The sequence below is a fragment of the Seriola lalandi genome, unplaced genomic scaffold (genome assembly GCF_002814215.2).
Source record: "Seriola lalandi dorsalis isolate HSWRI2012SDOR001 ecotype SW California unplaced genomic scaffold, Sedor1 jcf7180002054544, whole genome shotgun sequence".
NCBI lineage: Eukaryota > Metazoa > Chordata > Actinopteri > Carangiformes > Carangidae > Seriola > Seriola lalandi.
Window position 1 is genome coordinate 6,065,385 of NW_019525097.1, and position 13,921 is coordinate 6,079,305.

Here is a 13,921-nt window from a genome sequence, read left to right on the forward strand (position 1 = left end):
TAAAAAACAGGTTGAAAAATACCTGCTTTTTTTGGAGAGATGCCTTGTTTTTTAGCCCTTAATGTAGGTCAAGCTTCAAAAACTTCAACTGACATCAGTATCTCCCATTAAACCCTCCTTTCCTGGTAAACGCTCATGTCTTCTCACGTCCGTATAGCCTGTTTGTAATGCAGGCTTTTTGTTATAAGTTTGTACTCTCAAAACCGAGGTCAAGATAGTCCTTCATGTTATTTTATTAGACTTTATATAGTATAACTAGTGCTCCCCACGATTAGTTAACTGATCTTATTGTGTAAAATCAGTGGAATTCCCCTTTAACTGAAATATACTTTTGGTAACAATAAAAACGTACTGCACAAAACTGTGTCTGCAAATGCGTACAAGAGCTAATTCTAAAATTTGAATTACATATCAAAAAAATATCCAAGCAAGCATCAAACCACTTCAATGTCTAGTAGGAAATTATACATACTTTAATGCCAATATAATATGTTTATTTTCCAATCAAGTAAAACATTTAAGACATATTTAAAAATCCAATCCAAGATTCACAGAAATAAAAAAGGCAGTACACTTATATTGGGGCTAAAATAATGAGTGATATGCACATAGAAGAACATTTTTCCCCATTCAGAAGCAATCAGTGCTTGGCTCTAGACTTACTCCAGAGAAAGAGAGCTCAGAAGACTCCCTCTGGCCATGATGTAGAGAGTAAAAACACAAACAAACATGAGAAATGTGAGGTTATTAGTCAATACAAGGAGGTATCTGCACTTTAAACTGCCTTGGTTGGATTTATAGGTCCTTTAGAGGTCCAATGTTCCAGTATGATTTCACGTACATAAACACAATATGAATCCGACATGATACAGTTCAGTTAAAAAAATAAACATCATAAATGATAATCCCCTACAACACATTGTTTCTCCAGTCAAGGCAAAGCACAGAGCAGCTGTCAAAGGCAGCAGTTGAGGTATGTGAACTTCGGCCAGTCTGCAGTCATCTCCTAAACAACCACATGAGGGAGCAGTGAGACTGCCTGTTGAGGTTTCCCTGTCTGGGATCATGGCATAGTACATCCTGTCTGTCTCCAAAGGCTTTTGATACATTATTAAGGATAATTCAGGTTTCTGTCACCATTGTATGAAGGTATTTTTCATATCATTCTTGGGTTTTGCAGGACTCTTTGGACCAGGTGTGCATGGTTTTAGTGAAGCTATTCATCGTCTCTTAAGCATCTGAAAAATGTAGACACTGTTGTTGCCCAATGAAACCCTAGTATTTCCAGATTTTGTGAGTCTGAACTTTTCAAATAAACCGAATGTTTAACTTCTCCTTTAGAATTTGATAAAAACTTTAAAACACTTTAAAAATTCATTGGGATTTAAACTTCAACTCAAAGCTGAGAGCAAAAGTTTGACATTTTGGGAAATATGCTCATATGCTATGCTAGCATCTGGTTAGGTTAACTTAGCACAAAGCTAACCTGGCTCTGTCTAGCACCAATTTGTACCTCTCATGTATTAGCTAGCATACGCTGGAATAGCAATAGTAATGTAGCTAGTTAGCCTATCTTAGCACAAAGACTGAAACACGGCGGGTAAAGCCTGGCTCTGTCTAGCCACAGTTTGTACCTCTCATGTATTATCTAGCATACACTTGCGTAACACAAGTAAGTTAGCTAGTTAGCTAGAAACACACAGCCTGCCTCTGTCCAAAGGTAACAGCACTTCTTAAGTTCACTAGTTAAACAAGGTATGAGCCTAACATGTTCACTAATAAACTGACATGTTCAAAAAATGTTAAGTTGTTGAGGTGCTAGTAGGGTTGGTGTTTGTGTTTTTTCTCTTAACTAAGATTTAATGGTACTGTTGATCTTCTCTCTGGAACTGAGGAAGGAACTGATTCAGCCTTTTTACCAAAATGCCGAACTATTCCTTTAAAACAAGGTTATTTTCCTCAACATTTGGAGATATGTGGTTTTCACAGATCTCATCTGCCCAAATTTTAAATACTGAATCATGAAACAACAAAGATATAAAGCCTGAATTACCCTTTGAAACACACAACTCTATGACAATCCGTATTTTAGAAAATGAAAGATTTTCTAAACTAGAAGAAATAGCACAATCTGTGTTAACAGGGAGTCACATGAGCGATATCTTCTCTATGATGCCTTTGAGCACTGTATAATGCCATATAGCAGGTGTTTACCTCTTCATCTTACATTTCTTTATTACCACCACTGAGGGGCAGAAATGTTGACTCTCAGATTGGTATAACTTTCAAATTCAATTTGGACTATTTAATGGTTGGTAAAATGGTGGTAAAAATTTTAAGTTAATGAGTTCGTTACCACAGTCAAGATCTTCCTATATTTTATTTCAATTTATATTCTGTGACCGCATATCCAAGATCTGAGACACCATGTTCCACTTTTCATGGTCTCAGACTCAAGCTAAGCCCTCTGCTGAGATATAACAGGTACATTCGGGATCGAAAATGTTTGATCTCGGGTAAAACCTTATGCAACATTATGCAACCTTATGCACTCTTTGCTTCGTGTCGTCTCATGTTTGCATGATTCAGAACTTAAAATATTAATAACACAATTCCACCAATTTGTTATTCTACATGCAGCCTTGACAAACCATTTGATTATTTCTACTTTGAGGGTATAATTTGAGAGGGTTTCTTGGCTATGTCGAATACTGAACAGGACAATAAACAAGAGATCAATCAGTAGTTACATTGATTGGAAGGAAATATAAAGCTACTAACAACAATAATATTACTATATTTTACTGTGGCCGTGTATTTTGTTCATAACTGGCATAATTCCATATGTGGGCCCACTGCAACATAGTGACTCTCTCAGCTGAGTGTGAACTGTAATACTACGGTCATATGCAAAAATCAATCTTTAATCTCATGAGTTAGTTTTTAAAAAGTAATGATAACAATATTCATCTTCATAAACATTTGTTTAGAATGACGTCTATGCAATGTCACCATTAGTACAAAAATCTACTGATTTCATGTTAAATGTTTACAATGCCGCTCTAAACTACAAATGTAGTTTGCAACAAGAAGGGGCATCATCTCCAAACCACATAACGTCTGATTATCTGAGGCTGTAAAAACGGCTGACAAAGGCCATTACCATGGAGCCCAAAAAGAAGAAAATATCTATTTGGTAATAGGGTCAGACAAACAAAACATAGAGATAGGCACTCCTTGTGCGAAGTACAATCCTATTGTTCTCCACCTTTAGCCCATCATATCAAGTGGTTACAAAAATGGTTATGATAAAATACTTAAAAACCAAAAACAACAGTCCATATCTTTTCAAAATGTGTTCACACGGAAATGTAAAATATTTCATATTTAACATGTCTATAGCTAGCCCAACAAACTGAGGTAAACTCACTGGCTGTCTGCAGCTACGTGATGAGTGTACATACTGACAGTATAACACAAAGCTGGCAGAAAAACTTCACCCTGGATGTGTGAGACAAACACGCCCATTCTGAAAACTTGTGTAAAATCTTCAACAAAGGGCTTTGATTGTAAGCTATATTTGGAGTCACAAGTTGATGAGCCATTTCAGGGCTGATTTGTTGAAAATGCTGTGTGACTCTAGTGCGAGTGGCAATTTAATAAAAAAATTAAAAAAAGAAGAAAACAACTGCATGGAGGAGGTAGAGGGGGCTGGGAGGAGGTAAGGAGTTTGTGGAGGAACAGCGCATATGAGGTAGGCTTTTGCTGTAAACAAAAATGGAAAAAAAAGAAAAGAAAAAGAGGTTTGCAGTAAAAGAAAAAAAAAAGTAACTCATCAAATCTGGGAAGGAAGACCAGGGAGTCTGTGGCAACACTAGGGAACTTCTCACACAACACCTCAGTACAATAGAGACCTACAGTTAATCATACAAGCTCATCAAAAAATATACAAAACAAAAAGAAATGCACAACTATGTATAACTCAAGAGGTAGTTGCTAATATCAGTACATGAATCGGTTACATACGTCTCTTCACCATTGCTTAACAGAGTTTGTTGAGTCAGTCAGTGGATGATTCCCAAAAGAATACAATACATTTTTTTGGTTAATTCCCTGAGAACAGTTCATCATCCTGAGAGGAATTGTGTGTAAAAATGTAAAAATACATCATACAAAAAGATGTTGTTTCCATAGAGATTTGAGCATGGCCTGTGCTCCTTCTGTGGTTTGGTCGTTCACTTTTTTTTTTTTCTGTCATGCTGCATTGTTGAGATTTTGATTTTTAACGCACGCACACATTCAAAAAGCTGTACATTAAAAATAAAAGATAAAAAAAGAAAAAAAAGAAAGGAAAAAAAAATACAACCGCAGTGTCGCACTTTCAGCAATAAGTCCCTCTTATTCTGAAAGAGCGAGGATAGCAAGCACATCAGCAAGTCTTATCTTTAAATGCCTTCAAAACAAAATAAAGCCAAACTCTTTGGTATAGAAATATACCAAAAACAGTTGGTTGTCTACTTAGAGCTTTTTAAAAACACACAAGCTAGTTTGATATCATCATACAAAGTTATTTGATTTGTCAGAACATTAAGATACAACTCCAAAGCGACCCGACGTGAACTTTGTGAGGAGTCGACTTCAGATAAGCTCTTTTCACATTCAATATGGTCAGAGAAGAGTTGTTAGGTCACAAATAAGTGCCACTAAAGCCATGCTTGGGATTCAAGTTATACCAAAAGCAGCACTCTCTCTATCTCTCTCTCTCTCTATCTCTCTCTCTCTCTTCAGTGAGTCTGGAGCAGCGGCAGCAGCAGCAGCGGCGGTGTCTCATCCCAAAAACGGGAGTGAGCATTACCCTGGCTGGTGCTTCATGAACTTAATGGTAGGCACAGATGGAAGAGGAACCAGGCGAGGTTCGATCTTACTGTTAACGCAGCTGGGAGAGCAAACAGCCTGACGTTCTGTGACATTCATTTCCAAGAGAAAGAAGTGGTGAGGTATTAAGTAAGTAAGTAAGTAGAGCAGCTGTGTATGATACTGTAATGACCTGATAACTACTCCTGTAATAAAACAAGGCGAGTCTTTGTGCTGTGTCATTGCTGACAGTTTGAAGTGAGGAATAAGGCGGCGTGGAGTTAACGTTTTAAAAAGGGTCCGTTTGTTTTGTTGAGGATGAAAACGGGTAAATAGAGAGAGAGCTAGAAGTTTCCACACAACAAAGTATCCCATGCAATATACAGGGCTATTCACCTTCGTCAGAGCTAATTCCTTATATATGCATTACTTAAACTTAAGAGAATTTCAATTATATCTTGTGGCTTTACATATATATTAATGACTTATACTATGATTCATAAACTGTAATGTTATTTTAAACTAATTATACAACAATCAAAATGGAAGTCTAATGATCGATTCATTAACTTTGAATCTAAACTATGATCTAACTTAATTATATGATGTCTTCTCTAAGGCGTGTCTATCTATCGTAGTAGGAGACTGAAAGGTTAATAGTGTTGACCCGCACCTGAAGAAGAGGTGCTCCAGTCTGCATGCACAACACACACACATAAACACACACTTTCTTTCTCTCTCTCAGTCGTGCATGCACAAACACACATGCTCACCCTTTGACAATCAGTTGGTCCAGTCTATTTCATGTAAGAGAGAGGTATGTAGTGAGTGTTTTCAAGAGCAGCAGCTCACTGTCTTTTAAAAAATAAAAAATAAAAAAATCCCTCTGGAATCTATACAGTTTCGCTAGAGATCTTTATAAACCAAGCTAACAATCCTATGGGTCTGGATTATCGCTTAGAGGGTCTTAGAGCTTTTAAAAGTCTTCGTCTAATCCTTCTTAAAATGAGCTACCGTGTGTGCTAAAAGGATGCATCATGATTTTTCGGAATGATTAGGCCTACAGGATATAAATTTGCGGCTTTAAAATCGACAACATCTGTAAGGAAAAAGCATTCAAAACGGCCAACACTTAGGTCCGGGGGGGTGGGGGGGTGTGAGGGTGTCATCAAACAAAGATTCATACCATGTTGTTTCACTCTTGAGCTGCACTGATTGAAACAAGAAAAACAGTCATTCCCTGCAGTCACCATTCCAGCGGTGGTTGCCATAGCTGCACCAGATGACTGCAAGTCAGTCAGTCAGTCACACACATTCACGCACGTCCGTACCCCATTGATCGTTGCCATAGCTGCGCTGGTTAGAAAAATAAAAAACACAAAAAAACAAATAAAATAAAAGTAAAGAAATTAAGACCTCCCATTTTTTTCACAGGTGTGAGGTAGATGAGGGGGGGTGGGGCTTCAGGTATCCTTTGATTGAAGGGAGACATGAGGGTCGGGGGGGAGGGGGGGGGTTAGCGGTGAAAGGTTCACCTCTATGGGCCGTTTTCAGGATTTCCTCCACCTCTGGGTCCGGGGGCCATGGTGTGTGTGGGGCTCCTCGGGGGAGGAGGAGGAGCCCTCCAGGGGAGATGAGCCGGAGCGCTCTTCCTCCTCCAGGGGGCAGAGGTAGGGCCCGGTCCCTGGGCTGGAAGCCGAGGTAGACGCATGTTGGTCCTGAGAGCCTGTGGCGGGCGCCAGCGCCTTGTGGGGACACTGAGCCACCATGTGCGTGATGCTCTGGCAGTAGTGGCATTTCTTTGGCTGGGGGGGCAGGCCACACTCCTTGGCATGGTGATCCAGACCTCCACAGTTATAACAGCTACAGGGGGGAGGAGGAAATAGACAACACATGAGATGATGACAAAACTCTCCAAGAGCAACAAACAGAGGAAACCCTCATCACACGAATAAAAAGACATCATTATTTTTTTTATCAAAATAAAAGCATGAGCCGACTCTCTTCACCTACATCAGCACAGCACGGATGAAATTCCTGCTCCATTGCGAATTCACCACTAGATGGGAGTACGACACATGATATTGCTCCAGCTCAAGCGTGAGTGGCACTCTGTGGCTTGCCAAACTACACCATGTTATTAAATTTGACAAGAAGCACAAGAGCGCTGAAAGAGCAGCAATGAAAACTGTGAAGGCGAAGTTGACCGAGATTTCAGCCTGTCAAGATGCCACCAGCCGTTCTGGCACCGCATCCAATCAAACAGACATTTGGACAATTTTTGCTGCTTTAGGCATCAGATGCTCTTATTTAAGGCTTAATATCCTAAACATGTCACCGTTCAGGGTTCAATGCCTTTTTTATATTATCGATCTGCTGTTCAATGCTTAATGCCTCGTAAGCAATTAAATCTACAACACGTGACATATTCACATCACTGTGTTTGATGTTGATTTTAATTTATGAGCCAAACAAACTTGTGTTGTCTTTACACAGAAGCTGAAAGCAGCAGAAGTTCACCACCATGAAACAGACTTTTCCGACTTTAAGGATTTCACGATGCGTCTGATATTTGACAGCCAATTAAAAAAACAAGCACGGACACAGTAAACCAGTGTGTCAGCAAACTGTTACCGCAGGTTTTACTTGGAAAGTCTGTTTCAGCCCTGGTTGCCTCTGACAAGAGGCTGAATTATCTCCAGCAAGCATTCATATAATAATATTGATACAACATTTATAAAAACATTTTCCATTCAATTAAAAAAAAAAAAAAAGCAGCCTTGGAGTTTGACTTAAAGAGATATAATCTACTGGTGTTATTTTTCTATAACTGCAAATAAGCTGTTGGTAGCAACGTTAGCTTGGAAAAAAACTGTGAAATACAAAATATTAGGTAAAACTTAAAGGGAGGTTTTAAACAAGTGTCCTCACACTTGATTCATAGAACTAGAACAAGACTCATATCATAAAATATACTTTCATTGGTGATCTTTAAATTCATTTATACTGCTTTTTAAAGGAGCTACAACCACACACCAATTATATTTATATAGTAATAATATTTCGAATCAATGGGTGGAAATAAAAATGCAATAGAAAACTGTACATTTAAAGTTATTTTAAGGTTTATAATATTTTATTATATCAAAATTCAATTTTATATAAATATAAATTACATTTTAAATTATTATATTATACGTTTCATATTGTGCGGCGGCTAAATATAAGACAAATACTTAATTCAGTTAGTTTGATTCAAAGTCTTAAAACTATCTCAATGTCAACATGTACAGAAAAAATATACAGTCAGAAATACAATTAAATTCTTCTTAGCAACAAGCACATATACAATACAATCAGAATGAGAAAACCCTTATTGATCCCTGCAGGGAAATCGCTTAACACTTTGCCCTTTTGCCCAGCATTGGGCAACAAGTTGGGTCTGTGCTGTTTTATTAATTATTGTAACTATTTAGAAAAGATTATTGTCTTGGATATTTTGTACTTGTGGTGAATTATAAGCCACATGACTAACTGGGGAACTATATCAAATATAAAGAAACTGGTGCAAACTCTGATGAAGACAAGACAGCAGAAAACTGTGGACATGTGTAATAAATTAACTCTTGAAGAGACATTTTCTTCAGCAATTATTTGGCAACAAAATGATTAAAGATGCGCTTGAACAATCCAGAAAATCCAGCGACATTTGGAGAATATTTCCTCGACAACCAGTTATAAAACACCCTGCTGATGCCCTCATTTGTGTTTCTCAAAATGCACCACTTTCATAATCAGTGTCTTTAGTTATTTTTCCATCATTTTTCTATACATTTCACAGGAGAAAAGCTGTGATCTGAGGAGCATCAATAGTTAGTTGCATCACAGAGTGACCAGCAGGGGTCAGAACAGTGTAAACTGCCACAGGGGCCGCTCGCACTGGGCGCTCACAAAAGACGAGATGACATCACAGCACTCTACCTGCCATATCTGAATCCAATCCTGCCTTGTTACCACCTTAGTAGAAGGTAGAGACACTTGACCTAACACTGGATCAATTATCCCAAATAAACTGAATTATTCAGCTGTGTAAAACAATCAGGGAGCCCTCTCTCCCAGATACTGTTTCCTCCTTTCTAACAAAAGCCTCTCTTTTCACACCTTAAAAAAACTAAAAAAAAAAAAAAAAAAACTGTATGGCACAGGGTTGTAGCAGCTGTGATGCAGCAACATAAAGAGCGAGACTTTTCGAATGTAAATGCAGCCTCGTAGTCGTGCGGTGCCTTCCTACGACTGATACAGCATATACTTGGCTCTGCCTAGCAGGGTTTGCTATACATCAAATGAAGGCGTTTTCTGTCAGCAGGAGGACAGGGAACACAGCCTCCTCCTCTGCTTAAACCACCGGGCATTTTCAAGGAGCTCCATATGGCTCGCTCTGACAGATTTTAGCAAAGCACCCTTCAGGATTTTACTGAGGACAAAACAATTGATTGAGCTACTGCCGCATTGAGATGCATATAAGCCCAATCCATCCCTCTGCTAAAGCCGTCTCTAATGTAAAAGCTGGCAAATTGATTAAAATAGCAGCAATGGCAGGCAAAGTGCCCTATTCAATTCCTTATTATGGTGCACAATAACCATAGCAACAGGCATGTACTAGGGCAGATTGAATAGATTTTATCTATAATCTTAGCCCACTCAGAAATAGCTCACTGCGGGGAGATGTATGTGTAACATGTCTCATTCTACTATAGCACAGCCCTGCTTTGTGAATGCAGCTCCCAAAGCTCACGTACATTCAGCATTTTTTTTTTTTTTTTTTTGATGAAGCATAGACTGATGAATCGTGCAGACATACATGTGAATTATTACGTTCCTCCAGACACAGAACACGTATGAAGAAAATCAGCCCTGGTTTTCATTTTCATGTTTCCTGATTTTATCACACTCACCGGTCTCCCTTTGGTTTGCGTTTCTGGAGTGGGACCTTCCCCTTGGGTCTCCTTTCGCTGCCCGCGCAGGGTCCCCCACCAGGTCCGGTTACCCGCAGAGACTCCAGGCCCTTCGAGGACTTCTTGTAGGTGAACTCCACCTGCTCACCCTCCTTTAAGCTGCGGAAGCCCTCCATCACCAGTTTGCTCTGTAGGGAGAGAAAAGCAATTACCTGTTTAACAGTGGCAGAGTTTTTTTTCTTTTAATGCTAATGCCTACCATACAGGAGTGCGTGTTTAAGTCAGAGACATACGTTAGTGCTTGTGTTACTTGAAATTGCTGTAATTTCACAACACAAAGTTCCACTCGCCTCTGTGTGGTTGATTGATGACAGGATATAATCTATGTAATAAGAATTCGGATGGAGTAGACATGTATGGACACGAGTCATTTCAATTAGCTTAGACATCACATGTCATTGAATATTGATGAATATTTTGGGAAGCAAATGAAGGTGATTAAAATATCTCTATGATTTTTAAAGGCTTCAAACACACAGCGGTATCAGGATGTGTTTTATCTTGACTAGATCCAGTGGGTATTTTTCTAACCTCCGATGATGAACTAAACTGACAAAGACTGTATAGCTTTACACATACATGGTCTTCAACTGGCAAGTGAAAGGTGAGACGCGAGCTTCGCGGAAAAGGTCATTTTTCAGTGAAAAGACTCAATTTAGTGCCTTCGTTCTACTTCCTGTATGAACAGCATAAAGCCCGACGTTACCGTTATGCCTGTCCACACCCACTAGTGGGGAACTGAACGTAAATACTGAATGAACAGTCGCCAGAGATATTATCAGGGTATGTGAGTGAATAAACAGCTGTCCAATCAACCCCTTTTTTCCTTATCTCCAAATAACTGTCACAGAAGAATCTAAACTTATTACACACTCACGAGTTTACTGTGGGGGCTTGCAGGCCTTGCTGCATACAGCAAACATCTCTTTAAACCACAATGAACACAGAGACACATCATTTCAAAAATGGTGGATCGACTATATGTGGTTTGCACCAACTGTCATGACAGTCTGTGCATAGAGGGACTTGCTATACTCCCTTTATCTACTCTTCGCAGAGGCACCACTTCCTATTCTCTCTGCAGAGGGAAAAGACAAGAGCGTCGCACCCATGCAATCATTTTCTCTCAGCACATCCACCATCCATCTTATCTACATGATCGGAGTTATTGATTTAGTTACTATATAACCACTGGACAATGATTTATGTCTTGTTGATCGCACAGAACGGACTGCTGATAGGCGCTGTATCCATGACCTTCATGAATCGCAGCGGGCCCTGCAGAGCTCGGCATAGGTAAACACACACCCACACGAGCATGCAGTTTGCAGAGCAAACCTACAACCTACTATACATCGAGTCCTATAAATAACACACAGGCTATCTGTAAATGCAGTTCCTGCTCGTTCCTGCTGAGACAGATGTGTAGGAGACAGAGGAAGAGAAAGGAACAAATAATCAGAGGAAATCAAGTGTGAATCTTTAGAGGAAGAAGCAAAAATGCGCTCAGCAGCATTTTTTTCTTTTTCTATAACACCCGTGTCAACGACTGCAGCTACAGGAAGCTGAAGGTGCTCTATAGGTGCTCTATTTGTAGATATAAATGAATATGTAAGAGATGTTTATTTAAAAAGTGGGAATGTATAAAAAAGTGAGAAGTGGAAAAAAAAGATGTGTGAATTGATTACAAACTAAGAATAGGGTTTGAACTCACTGCACTGTGTTGGATATATTATGACTGTACAGTCAACCTTTAGGATAATACAGGGATTACATAACAATCTAAAAAGTTGTTTTTGTCTTATTGTATGCTTCTGAAAAAGCACTCTGTTGAGAATAATCTTAATAAAATTATTTTTTAAAGCTTGTTTCATAAAGAAGCCTCTTTTTTTCTCAACCTAATTTAATAGAAAAAATTAAAAAAGGAGTAATACAATGCAATCAGAATAAAATAATTGTCTTTCCATCTGTTAGCAGACTACACCTTTTAACAATGAGCTGACAGATGATCTGATTGACAGTGTCACAAATGGTTTATTTAACTCACTCTCAACGTAAATTTATTCCAAGCTATTTTTTAAATGATTTCTAATGAAATTTACGGAATCAAAAAGACTTTTCACCAAGACTTTTCAAAATGCACAAAAGCTTACCAGGCTATACAAATTTTATCTCTCAAGACTGTGTTAAATAAAAACAATTTTTTTGGTCATTTTTAAATGAATTTTTCATGCAATACCTTTTAAAAACATTCTTTAAGTCCATTTAGTTAGATTTTTTTTTTATATTGGATTTGTTACTAACTTTAACTTAACCTCTAAAACTTTTTTGTATGAATGATAAATTTAAAACATAAAAGCTACCAAAAAAGGTTTCTTTTAATTTCATTGAAAAGAATAAGTTAAAATCATTTCCTCTAATTGCTCCTGTGTGAATAAGATTTTGAAACTAAAAATGTTCATTAGGGGATGTGAAATTTACAGAATAATATGATAGAATTTTAAAATCCTTCAAACTGAAAAACACAAATACAGACATGAATATGTTTTTGTCTTATGTCAATTAATGTTAAAATAATGTGTACATATATGTATATGTATATATTTTTATAACATAACTATGTATCTTAAGTTAATTTTAACATGAGTAGCTATGAATTGTGTCAAATTCAAAAGGCAAAAATATCACACAGAATAAATCAAAGTAATCACAAGCAACAAATTTTGCTTCATTTTAGAGAAACTGAAACATGCAATAATAATAATAATAATAATAATAATAATAATGATAATGATAATTTGTTTATTCACTTGTACCCAGAATGTCATGCCTTCTGCTTTAACATCAAACTTCTTTGAGGATATCCCTCCTCCTTATTTACACACGTTTAAAACGCCACAATTTAGAAGAGAGGGAAATTGTTAGCGTTGAAATATTCAACACATGTAACTTTCCAAAAATTAAATTCATTTCGCTCTCTCTCAAAAATCCTCTCCGTTCTCTCCCTGCGGTTAGTGAGGGTTACGACCAAGGCCACTGTGCTTCAAGTCAATTGCTGGTGGACGACTCATCCGTTTTGTGCATTGAGGTATTGGATTTGGCTTTGAGGAAAGGACGAGGATCGGGGAATGAAAATGAGTGAAAGCTAAGATTTTGCACAACAGATGTGGGGGGGGGGGGAAACAGAAGGGACGATGAGGTGAGTCACAAACTGAGCTTGTAGCTTTCTACAACGCGTAAGAGTCGATCTCGAGTGTCTGTGCTGCAAAGACAACGATTCACCGATCAATCATTTATTAATATATCAACCAAAACTGCCAAAACAACATACATGGCTTTCTTTCTATTTATGTTTTTCTTAAAGGAACCTCAAGCTGTCGGAACATTCAAATTACAGCACCAGTTGATTTTATGATTACCATCATTAGACCATCCCGGTGACTGAGCAGCCTTCCTGCAGTGTAATTTAGTTAAAAAAAAAAAACAAATAAAAAATTGCACCCATCCCCCACACAACACAACGTATTCTGAATAATGATGAATAATCATTGACTGGGAGACTGTGTGGCGCATGAGCCCTTCCTCTTCCTCTCCTGTCTTCAGTCCACAGGCAGCTTGTCTCTCCAGGTCAAAGTTGAGTGGTTTGTCTCAGCACCCTACCCCCTCTCCAACCCCCTCAATGCCCACAATGCACCAGTGAGGAAACCACACAACCTCTTTTGTTCTGCAGAAATGCAGGAAAACACACACACACACACACACACACACACACACACACACACAGATCTCCTCCATATAGGACGTGGTAGCACACTCATGAGTTTCATTTTTGCAGCACGGGCTTACAACAGCTCAGTTTCCTCAATTATGTAATAAAAGGCAGCATGTGGATTTACGTGTGTGTGTGCGCACGCGCGCCTTTGAGCCGATGTATGCATGTGTCAATGTGTGTGAAAAAAAAAAAAAAAAATTCACAAATCAGAAACTGCAACCCGAGTCTCCTCCTCTCGGGTGACCTGGCGGGTGTCCTGACCCGTTTCGGTTTACGCACA

At 38.5% G+C, this 13,921-nt stretch overlaps 1 protein-coding gene across 2 annotated transcripts in view; it reads right to left on the reverse strand.

Moving 5' to 3' along the window:
• Nucleotides 1-450: 450 nt before the first annotated feature.
• The window catches only part of lin28b (lin-28 homolog B (C. elegans)), a 21,732-nt gene continuing 8,261 nt past the window's right edge, over nt 451-13,921 (reverse strand). Inside the window, exons 3-5 of one of the 2 annotated variants that reach the window (XM_023415114.2) lie at nt 9,810-9,997; nt 6,390-6,717; nt 451-6,205 (exon numbers count right to left, since the gene is read on the reverse strand). In XM_023415114.2, coding sequence (XP_023270882.1) covers nt 6,405-6,717; nt 9,810-9,997 — 501 coding nt within the window. In that variant the 3' untranslated portion in view covers nt 451-6,205; nt 6,390-6,404. Of the gene's footprint in view, nt 6,718-9,809; nt 9,998-13,921 lie in introns of both variants that reach the window. The other variant, XM_023415112.2, reaches the window with a different exon arrangement.